Source organism: Solea senegalensis, linkage group LG19 (assembly GCF_019176455.1).
Source record: "Solea senegalensis isolate Sse05_10M linkage group LG19, IFAPA_SoseM_1, whole genome shotgun sequence".
Lineage (NCBI taxonomy): Eukaryota > Metazoa > Chordata > Actinopteri > Pleuronectiformes > Soleidae > Solea > Solea senegalensis.
Window position 1 is genome coordinate 10,529,396 of NC_058038.1, and position 20,204 is coordinate 10,549,599.

At 41.1% G+C, this 20,204-nt stretch overlaps 3 protein-coding genes across 10 annotated transcripts; 2 read left to right on the forward strand and 1 right to left on the reverse strand.

Moving 5' to 3' along the window:
- Positions 1 to 27: 27 nt before the first annotated feature.
- LOC122784951 (5-hydroxytryptamine receptor 3A-like) lies at positions 28 to 7,142 on the reverse strand. Of its 8 annotated transcripts, XM_044050410.1 has the most exons (12): positions 6,932 to 7,142; positions 6,447 to 6,492; positions 5,389 to 5,558; positions 3,614 to 4,038; positions 3,371 to 3,516; positions 3,209 to 3,253; positions 3,005 to 3,111; positions 2,742 to 2,914; positions 2,372 to 2,490; positions 1,394 to 1,604; positions 1,139 to 1,297; positions 28 to 1,036 (listed from the first exon to the last, which is right to left on the reverse strand). In XM_044050410.1, exons 4-12 carry the CDS (start codon positions 3,675 to 3,677, stop codon positions 765 to 767), a joined length of 1,296 nt encoding a protein of 431 aa, XP_043906345.1. In that variant the 5' UTR covers positions 3,678 to 4,038; positions 5,389 to 5,558; positions 6,447 to 6,492; positions 6,932 to 7,142; the 3' UTR covers positions 28 to 764. The 8 variants fall into 8 exon arrangements, with proteins under 8 accessions (XP_043906345.1, XP_043906343.1, XP_043906344.1 ...); XM_044050408.1 differs by lacking the exon at positions 5,389 to 5,558; XM_044050409.1 differs by lacking the exon at positions 5,389 to 5,558 and having other exon boundaries at positions 6,441 to 6,492.
- On the forward strand, positions 5,564 to 9,867 carry LOC122784953 (inward rectifier potassium channel 16-like). The gene is made up of 2 exons (XM_044050412.1): positions 5,564 to 5,714; positions 8,454 to 9,867. The coding sequence occupies exon 2, from the start codon at positions 8,466 to 8,468 to the stop codon at positions 9,612 to 9,614; it is 1,149 nt and encodes a 382-aa protein (XP_043906347.1). The 5' UTR covers positions 5,564 to 5,714; positions 8,454 to 8,465; the 3' UTR covers positions 9,615 to 9,867.
- A 976-nt stretch (positions 9,868 to 10,843) lies between these two features.
- LOC122784950 (inward rectifier potassium channel 2-like) lies at positions 10,844 to 14,669 on the forward strand. The gene is made up of 2 exons (XM_044050403.1): positions 10,844 to 11,008; positions 12,629 to 14,669. Exon 2 carries the CDS (start codon positions 12,875 to 12,877, stop codon positions 14,189 to 14,191), a length of 1,317 nt encoding a protein of 438 aa, XP_043906338.1. The 5' UTR covers positions 10,844 to 11,008; positions 12,629 to 12,874; the 3' UTR covers positions 14,192 to 14,669.
- The last annotated feature ends 5,535 nt before the right edge of the window (positions 14,670 to 20,204 follow it).

Sequence of the window (20,204 nt, forward strand, 5' to 3'; positions counted from 1 at the left end):
AATTAAGTGTCACAATTCAACTATAACTTCTGTACTGACCATTTTTTTATTTTTTTGCTTTATCATTCGCCAATATATTCACATGATTGAATAAAATAATTGAAATAAAGGAGCTCAGTTTCATGGTGAACATAAATATTCATCCAAGCTGGTCAAAGGTGAAAGTTAATGCAGTTAGTGCTTGACCACTAGGTGGCGGCAAAGCAACATCAAACATTCTGTGTCTCACTCGTGACCCAGGACTTCATTCTTTTTCCTTACTTCACTTGATGAGTGAAGGATCATGATTTTGCGATGTGTACAAACAAACACAATAAATGTACTTTGACCAGTACAGTGAGTTTGTTGTTGTACCACACAACATATGAGGATAAAAGACCAAGACATCAAAGTGGACAAATGCAAACAAAATTATGAATAATGATGAAAACAGGACAGACGTATATATATATATATATATATCAAAGCTTATTTCTCATGTATCTCTATTCTAACTCGTCTACAGAAGCTGCATATAATATATGCAAACACACACACACATGCGCTACATCTAGACATATACAGTAAGTCTTACTTCATATTTCTGTGGCTAATGATCGACATTAGATCTCTACATAGAGATTTGCATCAATCTTTGAAACAGTCAATTTGCCTGTTCCATTTACTTCAGTGATTGAGTTTATGAGATCCTGCAAAGACATATTATAATGGCCATTTTCTTGAAGTGTGTTGCTCTCTCTTTTTCTTTTTAGCACAGTTTACCATTAGAAGTTCGCATTGTCATTGTGCCAGAAGAAGTGGTTAATGCTGCAGGTATACATCACCATCACAGTAGTCATCGCACAGAAGTACGAAACAGCAACAAATAAATAGATCCAGAAAAATGTCTTGTCCAATGTGTCAGCAAACCTCTGATAGTTCTCGTTTTCCATGTCCTTAGCTTGAAAATTCTCAAGGAATTTGACCACCTTTCTAAGAATTAGTTTTTCCTCCTCTGAGCCGTCCAGCTGAATGACACTGATGTCAGGTTTGATTTCTGTAAGGTTTGAAGCAGCAATAAGCAGATGCTGAATGCTTAACAGTGTTTTTCTCCTGACCTAACATATGTATATATACTTTACAATCAAATATTCCTCACCCTCGTCCACGTTGTCTTCCATGCTTCTTGCGGTTTTTGGTTCAACCTTTTTGGAGAAGCAGCACAAACGGATGCCGCCATCCTTGGCGACCCGCGTCAGCACCAAGGACACCAGCATGCTCAGGACCATGAGCACCAGACAAATACAGAAGTGGATTCCTGCAGCACAGACACATGGTTAGTCGCACAAACTGTGATGCTGCCCTTCATATTTTGTTGTCTGTGTTTTCATAGCATGCAGGCAACTTGACTGACTGATGATGGGGCTGCACTCGCCGTCTCCAGGGAGTTTCTCATTGAGGATGTTGAGGAACATGGTAAAGCTGAGCACCAAAGTGACCTTGAAAGAGTTGCGTTCTCCGCCTTGCAAAGGCAGGGCGAAGCTGACCACATCAGTCAAGACGATCAGAATGGTGGGCAACAGTAACGTGATGAAGGGGTTGGTATGTTGGATTTTCAGGCTCACCTGAGGAGTATGGGCAGAATTAAAAGAGAATAAAGAGACAGACCTTTTTATTTATTGTGGTGTTTTTATCATTTCATGCTCAACTGTGTCCACAAAGGATACTGCAAAGATTTTACTTTTTCAACTTTGTGTTTTGAAAAACACAACCTGCCCCTTGATCCTAATATTGTCTTTTATTGTCTGAGGTCTGCTTATATCATGTGTATTAGTTGAGTTTAGTTTATTGTTTATTTGACAGGGACAATGCACATTTTGGACAGTGCACAATTTACATCCCTGGGCAGGCAAATAAACAACAATTAGACAGAATAATAACATAATACATAACAAAACTAATGAACAGGTAGACAAAGAAAAAGACAAAATGACAATACATAAGATAAACTATCACATTATCAATGGATATAAATAGTGTGAGTGTCGTTTACAATAGATTAAAATAGCCGTTTTGATGAATGAAACTCATGGTCACTCACTCAAGATATGTTTTTATTGGTGGTGAGTGTGTGTGTTTGTTGCTGCATCATCTAATATCTCTCAAATGTTGTTGTATGCTTTTGCTTGCAATGACAATTAATCTAATGTATAATAAAATATTAGAGGAATATAAGAGGAAAAGTACACAAGATAGAGTAAGAATAGTTTAGCTAAAGGCACTTTCAAATAAAACAAGTAGTCTAGGTTTAAAATGCTAAAGGTAAATACTACTACTGCGATCATTACCTACAATGATAATGAATGACACATTCCCATGTTAATGAACTTACCATGATGTAATGAGTGTCTCCGTAACCCTGTGTCCCCAACACCACAGATTCAGTTTTCCAGTCTCCTCGGGTTTTGCCAGTAGGCCACACGTGATGCAGCTCCAGCTCTGTACCACATTCTGAGTGAGCAGACGAATAAAACCCAGTTTATTGCCTATAAAAATAACACTAATGAGACTATTAAACCTTAAGATGCCAAGGTGTAAATGAAATACCTGCATATAACACAACTTCAATGCGCAAAAGAATTTTAAGCTGTTAAATATGTTTTTTGTTAAAAATACATCGAAAATAGTACATAATACATTAAAAATGCATATGTACATATTATACCCTATTATTATTATTTGTTGTGTTTTGCTGAACTCACCACCAGCCCTCTCACTGGTATGAATTGCGACAGGACACGTATCGGCGGCAAAGGGATAGTTGAACATATTGACGTCGCAGTTCACCTCAGCATTTATGATCACAATGTGGTACACCAAGCCATCATATCTCACCGTCAGGTCATGGGAGGCATGAGTCATCGTTGACACTATTCTACACACATTAGAGACAACTGTATCAGTTAAATTGCACATTTAATAATAATAAAAAAAAAAACATATATAACTTGTGTAACAGACTCACCCATTTGCCACGTGGAGCTCTGGGGTCCAGACCTTATCCACTGGCAAGGTGACTTCGTCATAATTGTAGTGGGACATGTTCCACATCAAGCCAGGGTCTCGCCATTGCTGTGGTTTATAATTTCAAATAATTAACATGGTTGAAACACACACACACACACACTTTGTTTCTTTTTCATTCACTTGAAGGTTTCTCAAACCTTACAATGTATGCAGTAATTTTACTAATCAGTCGGAGATTCTTTGTGTCCTGTTAAAAAAAAGAAAAAAGAAAAGGTAGTGAAAGAGGTAAACACTGCTGGTGTGATGAGAGAATTAACAGGATGAAATGCTCTAGGTTATATAAAATGTACAAAACAACACTTACCACTGTAATAGTTTGGTACTCGAGGTAAGGCACACTTATTACTTGGGAGCAGTTTTCATACTGCGGTTGAGATATATATCCTTTGCTTATTAGCATTTGAGCCAGGCATCTGCGATCTCTGCAGCTGGTTTCAGTGTGTCCACACCCTAAAATTGGAAGAACAAAAAGAAAAAAGAGTGAACCACGGCTATGAATTGTTTCAGAAATAATATTCCATATTCCATTATGGTAAGGTAAACTTACCAACTAGCCACAGCAATAAGGCAGCTTGCGTCAGACCGTGGTGAATAAATGTTCCTGAAGGCATCACTGCAGTAAATCACACTCACATATGACGAATAACTGTATGCCACACTTCCACCATCCCTACCATCCCTTTCGTTAGGTTTCAGCCTGAGATGACACTTAAATAGACTGAAACCACATGTTCAGAAAACAATGCTGTCCACAAAAGCATGACAGTGGCCCACAACCACGAGAAAGACGTACAATGTGTAATTAATTTCACCTGGTGTTCAACATGTCCCGCAGTGATCCTTTGTAAACAGTCGGGACAAAAGTGAATTTGCTCCCACTGTGTGCTTTCCTGCTTCTACACACAGGAGGCTCCAGCTGCTTTTTGTTGTGATAGCTTTCGGTCCATATCCTGCATCGCAATAACAATGGGTCTGTAGGAGAGTGAGACGAAGCAGAAGATAAATATGGAGACATGAGTTGATCTAAAAAGTGCACGGAGTCCCTGTCACGGTTGCAGGACAAAGGAAGGAGACAGAAGGCCGAATTATCAATTCAGGTTTTGTCATATAGGACAACTGTTATATAGGCAATGTCATACAATACTGACAATAATCAACGCATAATTTCCCTGCCATGATATGTGATTCATACAAAACTGTGTGGCTGTCAATAAAAGAGAATTGTAATATATTTCTAACAATGAAGGAAGAAGGCAGCGGATTAAACCCGACGTTTTACGTCTTTGTAATATACACCATTGCTGTGTTGAGAGTGAAGTTGAATTCCAAGTTGCATAAACAGGACAATTAGAGAGTTAATTATAGCTATCTGTCACCATTTGGATGGCTCAACCCTCATCAGTCACACCTGAGGCTCTCCAGTTCATATACATATACATATATATATATATATATATATATATATATATATATATATATATATATATATATATATATATATATATAGATAGATAGATAGATAGATAGATAGATATGTGGAGTTCCCTTCTAGGTTGAGTTAGCACCAGAGGTCAAAGGAACTGTAACTTCTGGCTGTAGTTTCTCTACCTTTTTCTATGACTCACTATCTGGCAGCTTCTACTTCTGCGTTTCAGGTGTAAAGTCTTGTTCTGTGCCCAGGTTAAGATTGACAAGTACGCCAGCCAATCAGAGGTGACCCGAGTCAACCCCACCAGGTCGTGTTTACTGCACAATTAACACGGCTACAGACAAGGAATTCCTTTATTTTGCTTTCAGACAATGTTTCAGACATGTGTTCATGGATTCATCATGGATTCCAATCAGGATGTAAAACGGGTTTCATTGAATAATCGAAAAAGTCTTTTAGAAACCAGTTACGGATGGCACCTTTATTTTGTGCATCTATTTTCTACATGCCTATGTGTTTTCACCGCTTCGTCATATAGCTAGTGATGAATTGTTTTTTACCAGGTTATCTCTCGGAGGAATGTGTCTTATCTCTGTTTTTGATCTCAAAAAAAAACAATATGTGTCAAATCAGGTAGGTTTGGACACGTCTTTCTAACAGCTTAGGTCTCTCATAATGGCCACAATAAAAGTGGTTTAATAGTTACTGCGTTCCCGCCGTGCCGTTGTGATCTCTCTTGTCTTATCAGAACCAAACTGGGGACAATTGCGACAAAGAAAATCCTTGTGCCAATGACAGGAAATCTACCTGCTGGAGCAAAGGTTAACCTTCTGTCTAATGAATGAATGAATGAATGAATGAAATCTAAAGGGAAATGGCTTGAATATTAATACCTGCGAATGATCAAATCGCATCCCCCGTTATCATCTCGTTTAGGGTTATAGTTCATCATCTGAAACAAACCGGAGGCACCTGATGTTTTTGTCCTGCGGAGACGCTAAAATATTCCACAGGTCATAAATTCTTCCAGGTCGTCCAATAGGGTTTCAGTGGCAAGTGATTGCTGTAATATCGGAACAAAAATGAGACTTTGCCTCAAGACCAGATTGACCACCACAAACACTCGACAGCCAGCTGAATCCAGAGTTTGCTTTACATTTGCTAACGCTCTGCAGAACCTTTTGGCTTTTCGGACACCTGGTATCCTCTAACTCTACAAGTAAGTCGAATATTGATATTGATATAATATTTAAATCTCTCTGAGAGATTTGTAAGGTAAAATAAGGGCTTTCTGAGCTATTTTTTGTTCAAATGTCTGATACATAAAAAGCATATTTTACTTTAGCTCTTTAGTATTTACAGGTGCTGTTGAATAACATCATATTGTTTTTCTTTCTTTACTCTACATACTGTGTGTATTTAAAAAAAAGAGTCAAGTAGTTAGTACATTATTAAGCATTAATTAACTGTTTAATTATATATTAACAATCTTATTAAAAGTATTACTTAGCATTAGTTAACATATTAGTTAATGCATTAATAAACAGTTCATCAATGTTTACTACTCAACTCAACTACTACTTAATACATTATTAAGCGTTAATAATAGTTTCATATTTTAATTAGTTACCATTATGTATGCATTACTCAGGATTAATTAACACATTAGTTCATATATTAGTAAGCCGTTAATAATGTCTTTAGTAATCATTTACTAATGGTGTTTATTTAGTTGGTAACCAAACTTTTTTCCTTGAAGTCCCCAAGTCGAAATGTCTCATTTCTTTAACTGTAGTAAGTGGGAAAAAACAAAGATCTACAATAAGGATGAAACGTTCATTTTCATAGCTTTGAAACAGCTAAACTTAAAACTTAAATTATTAAAATTAGGCAAACGAGCAACCTATTTCACAAATAGCACTGAGTTGTTATAAATATACTATACCTTCACCTGTTTCGTGTTTTTGCGACACCCGTTGACCTCATTGCTGAAATCACTGCAACACAAACAAAGACACTATGAGTCAAGACGCTTGTTGACCAAGTCATTCACTTATATATCAAAACATCTGTATGGCAGCTTAAGCGAAACAACATTTGTTGCTGTCTAGTTTTCCCACAAGATCAAAAGTAACATTTTATGTGTTATGCGTGCTATAAAACCAACGTGCACTTGACACCATTGCAAAAACACGGCATGTGAGACAGTTTGTTCTCACCCACAATAAAAGCATTGGTGTAAAAATTAGAGCGCGACATAAAAACCATTTATGATGAACTCAGATAAACATCAGCTACACGTTCTCCAATGATACAATTAAGCAGTAAACACTTCAAGAACAAAAGTCAAAAGTGACTTCCAGCAGGTAATTAATCAGCGTAGAGCAGCTCTGACACGTAAACCAGATAAGAAGCCTTTCATCGGTGACGACTCACGCAGCCGTTAGATCAGAAAGAACAGAGCAAGAACGAGGCAGGGAATTAAATGCACCGACTCTGGTGTAATGTGTGTGTGTGTGTTGTTTGTGAAAAGGACACTTGGAGGTGAAAGCTGTTAGAGGAGGTTGGAGGATAATAATTTACCCTCATGAGGACAATAACAGATTAATGATGCAGCAAGCTGAGGCCGAGGTTGTGCTTAATACACCGAGACACACTCTTTTAAGCGTGTTGAGAAAAGATTGTATCAACACTTTAATGAAACTTTAATGATAACCATGTCCATGCTTGTATTTGCTTCTTAATCTATATCTATCTTTTTTGCTCAGGGTAAAGACACACAGGTTTTCTGACAGATACTTACGTACAGTCCTCGTTTTAAATCTTCCAAAACTCTAAATGAGATTCTTTCCCCAGGGAAGATAGATTCGTCCGACCCAAAGTCTTGTTTGATGGTCTAAATCCATACATGTCTACATGGGCAGAAATCGATAGAACAAAGTCAAACATAAGGGACTTTTTTTTTTCCTCTGCCCCAAGTTCATGTCAACAAATAATTTATGAGAAAAACAGAGTGAAATTGGTGATTTAAGAAACAGTTGTAAACGAATGTAATAAATTGGAGATGTTCAACAAGACAACAAAAGGCAGCGGATGTTGCCACTGTTAAGGAAACGAGCCTGTACGTTTATTGCAGCATCATATGACACACAAATCCAGGCAAGGACAATTTAGGAGAGATAAGTGTATACTATAGTGCATACACTGTAAAAAAGGTACAGGGACAGCAGCTCAAATAACGCATAAGGCTGACGTGATATACACAACACGTGTACACAATAACACTGTAGGAATCCACGCCGCCATGCAGCACTGACCACCATGCCATCTGTCTGTGAAATGATCAAATAAGTGAAGAAGTGGACCCAAAAATAAATCATGAAAAAGATGTGAAAGTTTCAGTTTTAACCATCAAATAAGAACCAGTTCAAAACCAAAAGAGTATACCAATCAACTCACCCAAAACAAGAAAGTGCGAACTCTTTATATCAGAGGCTTCAAACCCAAGGCCCGCAGGCCACATGCGGCCCTCCGATCAACTTCATGTGGCCCGCCACTTTAATATCAAGTTCAACTGAGTAACTTCTATATGTTTTTGAAGTAACTTCTCTTTTGGTGATAAAGAGGAAATTAGAGTGTCCATAAAGACCTTTTAACACAGCGGAGTTCTCCAGATTGCGATGGGGCTTCTGGTAAATAATCAACTATTTAGAAACTCGTGCTCTTGAGTACATATTTCACACCCATACCTGGCACAGCTCACGCCTGATAGCCTGAGGCACACACTGACCCGGGCTGCCTGCTCAAACATGAAGGGCTCAGCTCAACAAACAATACTGAGAGTCTTACATTTTTTGCCACATGTAATGAAACCTCCTCACTGCCAATGAGTAGCCTGCTGTTCCGCTTCAAAACGCTACTGTCATGCTAATCTGCGCTTTCTGTCTAATCACTGCAGCCAACTGTCAAAATGAGCACACATAGGAGCGAAGAGGTCGTCATTGACACCACCTGCACCACCGTCCACACTCTGGGTCGGCAAATAGGAAAGAAGGGCAGGCGGCTGCGCTATATGCAGAAAGATGGCAGTTTTCCTGTGGTTTTCCAGAAGGCTCCTGGACACTGGAGCCCGTTCCTGATGGACATCTTCACCACTCTTGTTGATACCCGCTGGAGGGTGATGTTCCTGATATTTTGCCTTTCGTACGTTCTCTCCTGGCTCTTATTTGGCCTCTGTTATTGGCTCATTGCGGTCGTGAACGGCGACGGTGAGAACGAAGATGATGATCTCTGCATATACAATGTCCGCGGTTTCACCGAAGCCTTCATGTTCTCAATGGAGACCCAGGCAACTATCGGCTATGGCTTCAGGGGGATGTCTGAGAACTGCATTGTGGCCATTATCGTGGTGACAGTTCAAGACATCTTTAGCTGCCTCCTTGACACCATTATCATTGGTGTTGTTGTGGCTAAGATGGCATCTCCTCGTAAGAGAGCCCAGACTGTGGGTTTTAGCAGCAGGGCAACGGTCAACCTGCGAGACGGAGTTCTGTGTCTGTCATGGCGCCTCGGAGACTTCAGAGGTAATCACATGGTGGAGGGCGTCGCCAGGGCCCAGTTAGTGCGCTGCGTAAAACAGTCTCAGGGGTCAGGGGTCGTTATGTCCTATAAGGATCTGGACATCCAGAACCGGGATATTGTCCTCGCCATACCAACCACTGTTATCCACAGGCTGGAGCCTGGAAGTCCATTCTACAGCCTGGGCCCAGAGGACCTGCTGGGGGATGAGTTTGAAGTGGTGGTGTCTTTCACTTACACCGGAGACTCCACGGGTATGCTCCACCAGACCCGCACCTCCTACTCGCCAGTGGACATTCACTGGGGCCAGCGTTTCACCGACATGTTGAAACTGGGCAAGAGGCACTACAAGGTGGACTACGCTCTGTTCAACGAGACCACATGGGTGCCGGTGCCTTTGCTCAGTGCAGAGCAGTATGACCGAGAGCGGCGTCCCGTCGAGAGCAGCGGCTCGTTCCGTCGGCCAGGGAAGAGAAAAGGACACACGTTTCATGTGAATCAGGAGATCACAGACGAGGAGATGCAACAGACTTGTTTGTAGCTTGAGCTGCCGCTGTGCAGGCACGGCGTACTGTAAATATATTTATATGTGACTTTGGACAATTCATTAGACTGTTTTTGTGTATATGTATATAAATATATACATATACACAAAAACATATATATATATATATGTTTTGCGTGTATATATCTTACTCAGCATCTGCCCTTTTGCCTTCTGATAAGGTGAGGGCAACAGTATAAGAACAATTATCTGTAAGAACAAGGGTCACAACTGTATTTTTTTTTTTTTTTCAACAGAAAATAATGACAGGCTGCCCTTTTTTTTCAATCCAGCCCCTGTCCCCTGAAATATCTGTGCACACCACTGATCTGTATGTTAGTTTACGCATGTATGGTGCTGGTGTGTGTGTTTGACCTTTTAATGTTTTGTTTTGTTTGTTTTTTTTTACATTGGGAATCACTTTGTGCTCATTTACATGAAAAATGCTTTATGAAGAAAAATATTATCATTGCAAGTTTATATTTAAGTTGTGTTTTTTATATATATATATATTATGTTGTTTTTATGTTGTATTGTGTTGAGTAACGCACAAAAGCAAATTCCTTATATGTTTATTACTTACTTGGCAATAAAACTGTTCCTGATTCTGATGTTTTTAAGCCTTAATTGAATAAAAATGTATATTTCCATGGATACAAAGTCAACTAAACTTATTTTGATGCTTCAGGATTGGTTTTATTATTGTTATTAGTATAATTGTTATTATAATGATGAAATGAATTATGACAACACTGCAAATGACATTATGTGGCGTCAGTGCAGCTCTATACTGCCCCTCTGTGGTCAGAGACTATAATCACAGCACAGAATTGATCAGTAGACTTTCACAAGTCCTGTAGTGAACTGCTTTGATTCAAAGTGGTAGCAATGTAGTTTAATTTACTACTTAATTAGAAAAATACGTTTATTATTTTTATTATTATTATTATTATTGTATTAGATTTTATTCACAGTGTTGCCAGAATTTTCTTCTTCTTTCATCTTAGTTTAGAAATGGAAAAATAATAACAATAACAATAATAATAATAATTCACTACTATCCCAAAACACCATCACAGTCTCACAATTTATATTCCATTGAATCCGTTTAATGCAAAAACTCAATGAGGTGTCAGAGCCTCGAAGAGGCGCTGCAGCCTCTCATTGGTCGTGGCTGCAGCAGGGGGCGGGGACAGGCACACGTGCTTTTAAAGTCGGTCTATGACAAATATCTTGCTCAGTGCTGCTGGAGATGGTTATGGCAAAATTTACAGCTCCCGACGGGGAAATAAGAGGAAACAATAAAGCAGCAGTGAAAATAAAGAAACGAGCTGCACAATGGGACTAATTACAAGAAGGAAACTGCAGATTTGCGCTGCAAGGACCAACAGGTAGGTGCAATAAAAGTTTTAGACTCATTTATAGGTGATGAGTGATACGTTGTTGGGGGTTTCAATGCGAAATGCACATTATTGATATTGTGAATTGACTGAAACAATGACAAAATCAGAATTATTTGTTTTAGTGTTATTACATTGTTATATTATTATTATTTTATTTTGCTACCACTACTACCTAATAATAACACTCTGGTACTAAGGAGACATCACGTGCATTATGTTGAAAGGACATCAACATCCAGGCATCTGTCAAATGATTGGCCAAAGTTATTGATTTGTGTGCTGCTGCTGCTGCTGCTGCTGCTAAACAAAAGAAAAAAAAAAAAGCTTTATGTAATTAGTTTCCATCTGCCTCAGCTGTTGCCACTAATTGAGAACACATGCAAAACAAACAATCACAGGTCTTGCAGCCTCTGGAAGCTTGTCCTGTCACCGTGCACCTACGCCTGCAGTAACAAGTGAGGTGATGTAGTGACTAGAGCGAGAGGGATCTCAGTGTGTCAGTGCAACGAAAAGTCTGATGTTCATGTTTACATGCAGTTTCCTGTCCCTCCACTGTGAAAGAAAACTGTGAACAATGTGTCCATATTGTTGCAGGTTATAAGGAAGCTGAAATGTTCTTTCCTCTCGAAGACAACAGTGATCCGTGCAGTTTCGTGGTCACAAACGCTGCACTCAGTTCGACAAATACAATCTCTGAAATCCAACAAACAAAATGTTTGGCGTGCTCTGAGGTGTGAATGAATGAATGAGCCCCATATTAATAGGTGTGTGTGTGTGCGCGACTTGTTGCTATTTGTAGTCAATCCAGTTGTGACATCATTTGTGAAGATGATGTGCGGTTATTTAGGAACACGTCCTGCACACGTCCTATCCCTCATCACTTGTACAACAGACCCGTGGTAGCAAAACATTTATCCTTTTTTTAAATTTTTTATTATTTATTATTGTGTTTGGTAAATTGAAGAAACGTGAGTGGTTAAGTTAAGACTAGACTTTATGTCATTTATTTTATTATGTATTCATGTTTTATTGTGATGAGTTTCTGAAGCAAAGGTTGCTTTGGCACGAGCAGCGCACGGATGACGTGGATTTCTGATCCGTTAGTTTTAGAATTTGGCTGTCCTTGTCATTCTGTTGCACACATGTTGCAAAGTTACTGTTGTTTTTGTCATTGTTTCATTTTCATGTTTTCAGACACATGCAAATCAGATGCAGCTGCCTCTGCTCAGACACTGATACTTGTTTTGCACGGTATTTATTTACAGTGGCTCACAAAATTAACATGAACTTGACCTGTAATTTGACTCAGTTTCCCATGGACTGACCTGCCTAATTAATACTTACATTAACCAGGGTTAACATCCTCTGTATGTGCTCAAATAAGGTGTTATATCTATTACTGATAATGCACAAACAATAGTTCTCTTCTGCTTACTCTGTTTACACCGTGTGTATTGTCGGCAAATGCGAGAAAAGCATTAGTTAACTTTGAGTGTACAATGCATTATTTAAACAGCAGGTAACCGCACACCAACATGTACTGATCTTTGCCATGGTTCCTGCCAATTACTCTAAAACTGTTTTTCTCTCTGTCTGTAATTTCCACAGCCCACTTCACTGATGAGGTCCAAATCAGCCAACAGAGAGCAGTGACCTGCCCTCACCAAAGTGCACGGCACTCCTGCAGAAACACAGGTTCCTCCCCAGTTCCCCCGCAGGATCTCATCCTGTTGTCCACATTTTCTGCTCGAGTTTGTCCCCGGGATCATTTCAAAACTGTTTCTCCACCGCTTCTACCAAAAACTCAGACTGTTGTCCAAAGCAGAATCGGCCCAGCCCTCCCAGGCAGAAGTAATGGGGAGTGTGCGAAGCCACCGCTACAGCATTGTGTCCTCTGAGGAAGACGGCATGAAGCTGGCCACCATCGCCGTCCCGAATGGCTACGGAAATGGCAACGTCAACAAGGTGCACACAGAGCAACATCGTCAGAGCCGCTTCGTTAGGAAAGACGGCCACTGCAATGTGCAGTTTATCAATATGAGTGAAAAGGGCCAGCGGTACCTGGCAGATATCTTCACCACCTGTGTGGACATTCGCTGGCGCTGGATGCTGCTCGTATTCTGCCTTTCTTTCCTGGTATCGTGGTTGTTTTTTGGCTTCGTCTTCTGGTTGGTAGCCCTCTCTTACGGGGACTTAGAGAGTACGACTCAGAAGTGTGTCTCCAACGTGGACAGCTTCACCGCTGCGTTCTTGTTCTCGGTGGAGACCCAAACGACAATCGGCTACGGTTATCGCTATGTGACAGAGGAGTGCCCCGTCGCCGTCTTTATGGTCGTCTTCCAAAGTATTTTGGGCTGCATCATTGATGCTTTCATCATTGGTGCTGTCATGGCCAAGATGGCCAAGCCCAAAAAGAGGAACGAGACCCTGGTGTTCAGCCACTACGCTACAGTGGCCATGAGGGACGGCAAACTGTGCCTGATGTGGCGCGTGGGAAACCTGAGAAAGAGTCACTTGGTGGAGGCCCACGTCAGGGCTCAGCTCCTGAGGTCCCGTACCACTGCAGAGGGAGAGTTCATCCCTCTGGATCAGGTGGACATCGACGTGGGCTTCGACAGTGGCATTGACAGAATATTCCTGGTGTCTCCAATCACGATTGTGCATGAGATCGACGAGGACAGCCCCTTCCATGAGATGAGCAAACAGGATTTGGAGACATCAGAGTTTGAGATAGTAGTGATTCTGGAAGGCATGGTGGAGGCCACGGCCATGACCACCCAGTGTCGGAGCTCATACGTGGCAGGCGAGATTTTGTGGGGCCACCGCTTTGAGCCGGTGCTCTTTGAAGAAAAGAACTACTACAGAGTGGACTACTCTCGCTTCGACAACACCTACGAGGTGCCCAGCACGCCCACCTGCAGTGCCAGGGAACTCGCTGAGAAAAAGTCCAACACCTCCAGCTTGAGGAACTCCTTTTGCTACGAGAACGAGGTGGCTCTTGAAAAGGTCGAGATGGAGGAAGAGTTTGAGGAAGACGTGAACAGGCCGATGAGTGGCGAGGAGGTCGACGCACCCGAGTACACCAACTCAGACGAGGTGTCAGACTCTGAATGCAATCTGGACACTGTACCGTTAGAATCAAGACCTCTGACGGCGGAATCAGAAATATGAATGCAGGGAAAGGGGGTTCAAACAGTACCACAGGGCGTGTTGAGCTCTGATTGCTGTCAGTAAAGCGCAAAGACTGAGACTTGCGCTCAAAATGCTCTATGCACTAAGTCACGCTCAAGTCACAGAGGAAATGCAATCGTTATACCGTATATGGTCAAAGTGTTTGGTGTTAAATTACCTTGTTACGCGAACCTACAAATGGGTTAGATGCCGTCACTCATTAAGCTAAATCATGAGGTAGGATAGTAATTGGATTGACCACATTTGTTCATTTATAAAGTGCATATTTCCACTTTACACATTTTGCATTGATCATCCTATACGGAAAATGTGTGTGTGTATGTATTTATATCTTTGTGAGGACATTTTGACCGTGTCTGGACATTTTGTCCAGGCCTGACAATGTTAAGGGCTTAAGACGTGCTTTCGGAGTTAGAGTTAGGCACTTAGTTGTCCTAGCTAAGGTTAGGGTAAGGGGGTTAGGGAATACATTATGTCTATGATGTGTCCTCACTAACATATAAAAACAAGTGTGTGAGTGAGTGTGGCCTGAACGTCACGCGCGGTTTTATCTCGAAAATAATCTTTCATTTCAATGACGAACATAATTCAAGCTAGACATTTATTTAATCCTGTTTCAAAGTGACTGACTGACGTAAACGTTCAACCACGTACATAAATAAGGCTACCGTGTGAATGAGCTGGTCTCTGAGCAAAGTGTAGGTCTCGGTGTGTGCTCACGAGAGAGAGAGCACAAATACACAACACATCTTCTGTCTTCTTTTTCTGAGTATAGCGTCTTTTGCAGTCTCTTTGACTGAGCACACGCTGCATTAGATTCCACAAAGAGAAAAAGAGAGTTTACGGACACTTCTCACAAGTCTGCGTCGTGTTTTTTTTAACGTGCAATACAGTCGGTGGTAGAATGTGACAGGAAGCTCTGGCCTGAGCCGAGGTTATGAATGTTTTTGATAAGTGCTGCTAAGTTACATATTTGTATGTTTAGAGAGAAATCTAGGAGCCAAAATGTATTATTTGTCTCTTAAAGTATCCACTTTGAAGATTGCAGATGCAGCCTATACTGTTATTTCTAGATGTAGACAAGAATTATTCTGTCTGTGTGCTCTCCAAAGCTTCAATGCACTTTGTTTTCCTCACCAGAGAATTCCCTCTGAAAAGCAACAGAAACTGTTTGTTGTTGTTGTTTTTGTTTTGTTTTTCCACTAAACAAAAAGCCAAATGTGTACATAATATATTAAAGAGACAACCTTAACTCATCTGTTAGTTGTTGATTTGAGACCTGGACTTTTCCTCATCTAACAGTGATTGCATGTTGAATCTATGATTCATGTGAGTTGGTTTTAACGTAGTCTCTTGTTTATATTAACATCAGTGTTCTTGGCATCACGGATCAAACCCTCTCACGTCGCAACTGCAGGTCTTGTCCAGTTCGATTTCTGAATGGCCCCTTTCTTCATCTGACTGAAGATCAGGTCCATTGATTAATACTCACTCACGATCAGAAACCTGACTTCGGTCGAACACAAAGCTGGACTTGATTTATTTCTGTCCCGTGTTGTTGTGACACGCGCAGGCTTGGGTCCCGTTTCTCTGGCAAGGAAATCTATGAAGACATTTGATCCGTTCTCAGATTGACACTTCCAGGGCCTTCCCACCTTTCTGTGCAAACTAGACTATGCAGATTATTTACTTTTTTTTTTATCTTTTGTAAATTAGAAAGCAAATACTGTATATTGGTATTACAGTTTATCCTCTTTTTTCAATAAAAAATCTAACAAAAGCGCTATGAAGCTGATGGAATTGATTGCAAGCACACGTCAATGGATAATACTGTTTACTTTGATTTCAGTCATCGTCTATACTGCTTTATCCTCCTATACGAGGCTCGCAGGGAGCTGGAGCCAATCCCAGCTGACATAGGGCGAAAGGTGGGGGACGCCGTGGACAGGTCTCCAGTCCATTGCAAGGCAGACATATAGGGACGAGCAAAGCATTCGCTCTCACTCTCACACCTAAGGGGAATTTAAAGCGAGGCCGAGATTCCTTCCTCAGACAGAAAAGCTGTGAGCCGATCCATGTGTGGATCCAACAATCACAAGGATTCCAATCCTGTGCATCTGCAACTTAGAAGAGCATTGATTCATTTGTAGCTTGTGCTAGTCCGTGAACAAAACCACATGGACACACAGCAGGTTGCATAACAAACCGATGCAGAGGATTCAGCCAGCGTCAGCAACATTATTCATAAAATCCTGTTAAACAATGTGTGATCCATATCACGATCAGCATATTTAGTTTGTTTCCATGGCGGTATGAGACGTACTCGGGGGACCTATCGATCAGAAATGTCCGCGGGTAGGCAGTGAGCCGATCTGATCCGGTTTTCTAGAAAGTGGGTGCTGCCTCTGGGCTTTTTCCACATTAGCCAATGAAACGGCTTCAAAGCTCTGACTTTGAGTGAAAATGGGGACTTTTTTTTTTTTGTCTGTTTATAAAAGTAATTCCACTAAATCTGCCTCTTGCTGCTTCAATCTCAAAACCTCATGGAAACTTCTTTTTTTTGAAAGCATCTAAATCTACAAGCATTTGGACAGTTTCAATATCTGGTTCCTTTTAAAAAAAAGACTTGGTGTCATTTAAGGATGGACGGTCACTGCTCAGTGGAAGCTCTGTTTGAAAGAGATTGACAGCCAGTGTCAAAGCCGACAAAGCTCCTGTCGATGTTGCTGATGATGATGATGATGATGATGATGATGTCTCTTCGCCTGAACTGGCCTATCAACATGCTTGACCCGTAGATTCGATGGGTGAATAGAAACATAAGCAGCCAAAGCAACATGTGACACGCGGTGACGATTTATCGGTTTAGCGTCAAATACGGCAACCGTTTCCATACACAAAGAGGCAATTAGACATCAGACATATTCCATGCTCCAAACCTCAGCATGAACCAATAAAAAGTAAATGTATGACCGCGTGTTTAAGTGTAGCATGTGTCCTCCTGTTACCCCTCATAAAAGCTCAGAAACTCCTGTTTTACTTCAGCGACTGTCACTTACAGTTTACACACGTAATTCGAGTGAGTTTTAAAATCGCTGGCACATTTTTTTTTTTTTTTTTTGTTCCTCAGGAGGAAGTGTGTCCCGTCTTTCCTGAACATATTTATAAAAGGTATTATATCATAAGAAATGACCAGTCTCTGGTGTCATGTCTCAGCTCGGCGAGGACTTTGTGGTTGTCAAAGTTGAGGTCACCAAGCACGGCTGACTTACTGTAAATCGGATGTTGGAGATGAAGGCGTATGCCCCTTCTTTACCACAAAGAGACGAACAAATGACTCTTCAAGTGCACTTGTTGGGAAATCGGCGTGAACTTTGGGTGACCCACTGAAATCCCTTCTCTTGCGAGCATATTATTTTTGGCACTTCCTGCAAGAGATCAGAGAAAATATCACCTCATTGACCGCTTAAATCACCATCTTTCGTGTGACTTCCGAGAAAGCGGCACAATAATTCTGACAGTAAAATAAAGCTGTAGTTAGCAGTGACGTCCGTGGACTGTAACCACTCAGTCAAAAATGACTTATTGCCACTGGAAGTGGGACAGAACCTGCAGACTGCCAGCTTTTCTCCAAGGACAGGAGCCAAGTCTAATGGATGTGGTGATGTGCTTGATGGTGGCCTGGGCTTTGTAACAGCCGCTCTGAGCCTGCGATCCAGTACTTTCAGGTCACTTTGGAAATTAAACAGTGTTTTAGGAAATATATATTATCATTATTACTTCCCACATTGTCATCCGTAGTGTGATTTAAAGCCTTGCACTACAGACGACATAAACTTGGAAAAGACAAAGCGCTTTTTCCTAGAATTGGGCCGGATCAAATGTGGTAATTACATAATTCTGACAATTGCATAAGGCCCGCAGTGGGTTTTTGACGGTGCGGCGAAGTCCTGCTGTCTCATGCAGCCAGATAGTCAATGATGGCAGCCGTGTGGCGCATAGAGAAAAGCATCGAGTGATTTTAACAGTCATTTCCTGTGACTGGATCAGGACCTACAGATGGGAGATGGGGTCATCTTTGAGTATAAAATGAAGTTTGCATGAAAGGTAGTCGTGACGGCTGCTTTACCTATTCAAAATAATATCGGGTGTCACAAAAGCGGCAGTTCAAAAATAGTCAGAAATGTTGTGTTGTGCACACTTTTGGAAGAAAAGCAATTTAAGTTATTGTGATGCCCCTGTACTAAGGAAGTAAAAGTTTAGATCATAGAATGAAAAACTGGAAGTCCGATAATCCATTCAATCCCTCAAAATAATAGCCTGATTTCAGTGTCAGAGGTATTAGAATACACTCAAGGTTGTAATCCAGAACATTTTGCCACACCCATCATCATGTGTGTGAAGCAGATGTCTTCTTTTTATAGTTTATTTATTCATTTGTCAACGGGGTACATTATTCTTTACACCATTTGCTAGCTAAAAATTAAAGCACTTTTAATTTAACCCCAAACTGTAGCCTCTTCAAACCTCATAACCCCGCTTTCATTTCTGTTTTTGCCTGATTGTTTTCCTTCGCTTACATGAACTATATTGACCTCACACCGCCACACAAACACAAATACAAATGCTTCCTCTCTCTCTCTCTCTTTCTCTCTCTTGCTCTCACACACACACACACACACACACACGCACACACACGACTCTCGACACTCATTTTGGCTCCATATCTTTGACAGCTGAGTGTCTCATGACACTCGGGGGAGGAATAGGAGAATCCAGCAGGTACAATATGTTGGACAGGATTCAGGCTTTTTCCATTCCCCGAGCCTGCTGAAAGACAATATGTATATTTATCCGTGGCGGGTGTGTCTGGTCACACATAAGCAGCAACAAAAAGGAATTTGGCACATAGACACCAGCGCTTACAAGCAAGTGTGTTTGTCAGTTAACTGTTCATTCTTTGCTACTTCCTTTTTTCTTTTCTTTTTTAAATCGTTCATTGCATTTATTCCCCGTTCTTCATTCAAACATGCAGCTGTATTCAGAGTCAGACACGCTCTCGGTGTGGGGGGTTGCCGTCACATTGTTGTATCACCATCAATAACTGGTGCCGCTGACCTTTATCTCGCTGGCTGTGGCTCCTCTAACCTTGACAAATACATTCAGAGCCAGGAAACAAAAGTGATACCTACTTTATGTTCACGGTTGGCTCTTGGCCAGTCGCAGCTCACACTGAGAGAATTTGGCCCGGTGAGGTGTCACACTGTCGCCTTTAATGGAGGCACAACAACAACACTGATTCTTGACCTCCATGTATGATGTCTGGCTCCATTATAACACGCTCTGCTGGTAATATCGAGCCGTTCCAAAACAGTGCAAACTAATTACGCTGGCCGGGCTGAAAGTGACGCGTCAGATCAGCAACACGTCTCTCTTTCCTTCGTCATTCTTCAGCGTCCCTGATGAGATAAGAAACTTTAACCCTTTAACTCTGCACACTGAACACTGAAATAATAATAGGATGTGAAACTATATTCCATAAACGCGGCGATTTTAAGGGTGGAGCATTTTTAAGGACGGCAGATACTTGAGAGGGGCTTGTTTACGAGGACAGCTGATGAGACACGGATACGTGCTGAACCGCGTCCAGCCCTTCAGCAACAAAGGTTACCGCCAAACTGGTCTCGCCGGCCAATATGTTTATGCATTGAAGGCATTGACATTGACGCTGTTAATCTAAATATTCTCGTGTTCTTTTTATAAGACGAACGCATCTGCAAAAGTGTGAGGACTTTGGTATGTGTGATCTCTTCCATTTATACACAAATGCATTCACACATAAGAGTTGAACACTGGGGATGCATTACTTTTAAATATAAACTGTTGCCAGTCATTTGGCGAATGAGCTCTGTAACATGCAAATGTACAGAAACTGGGAAAACCAATTTCCCCTGGACAGGTTGGAGTAGTATCAGAAGCGAATTCTACTGCT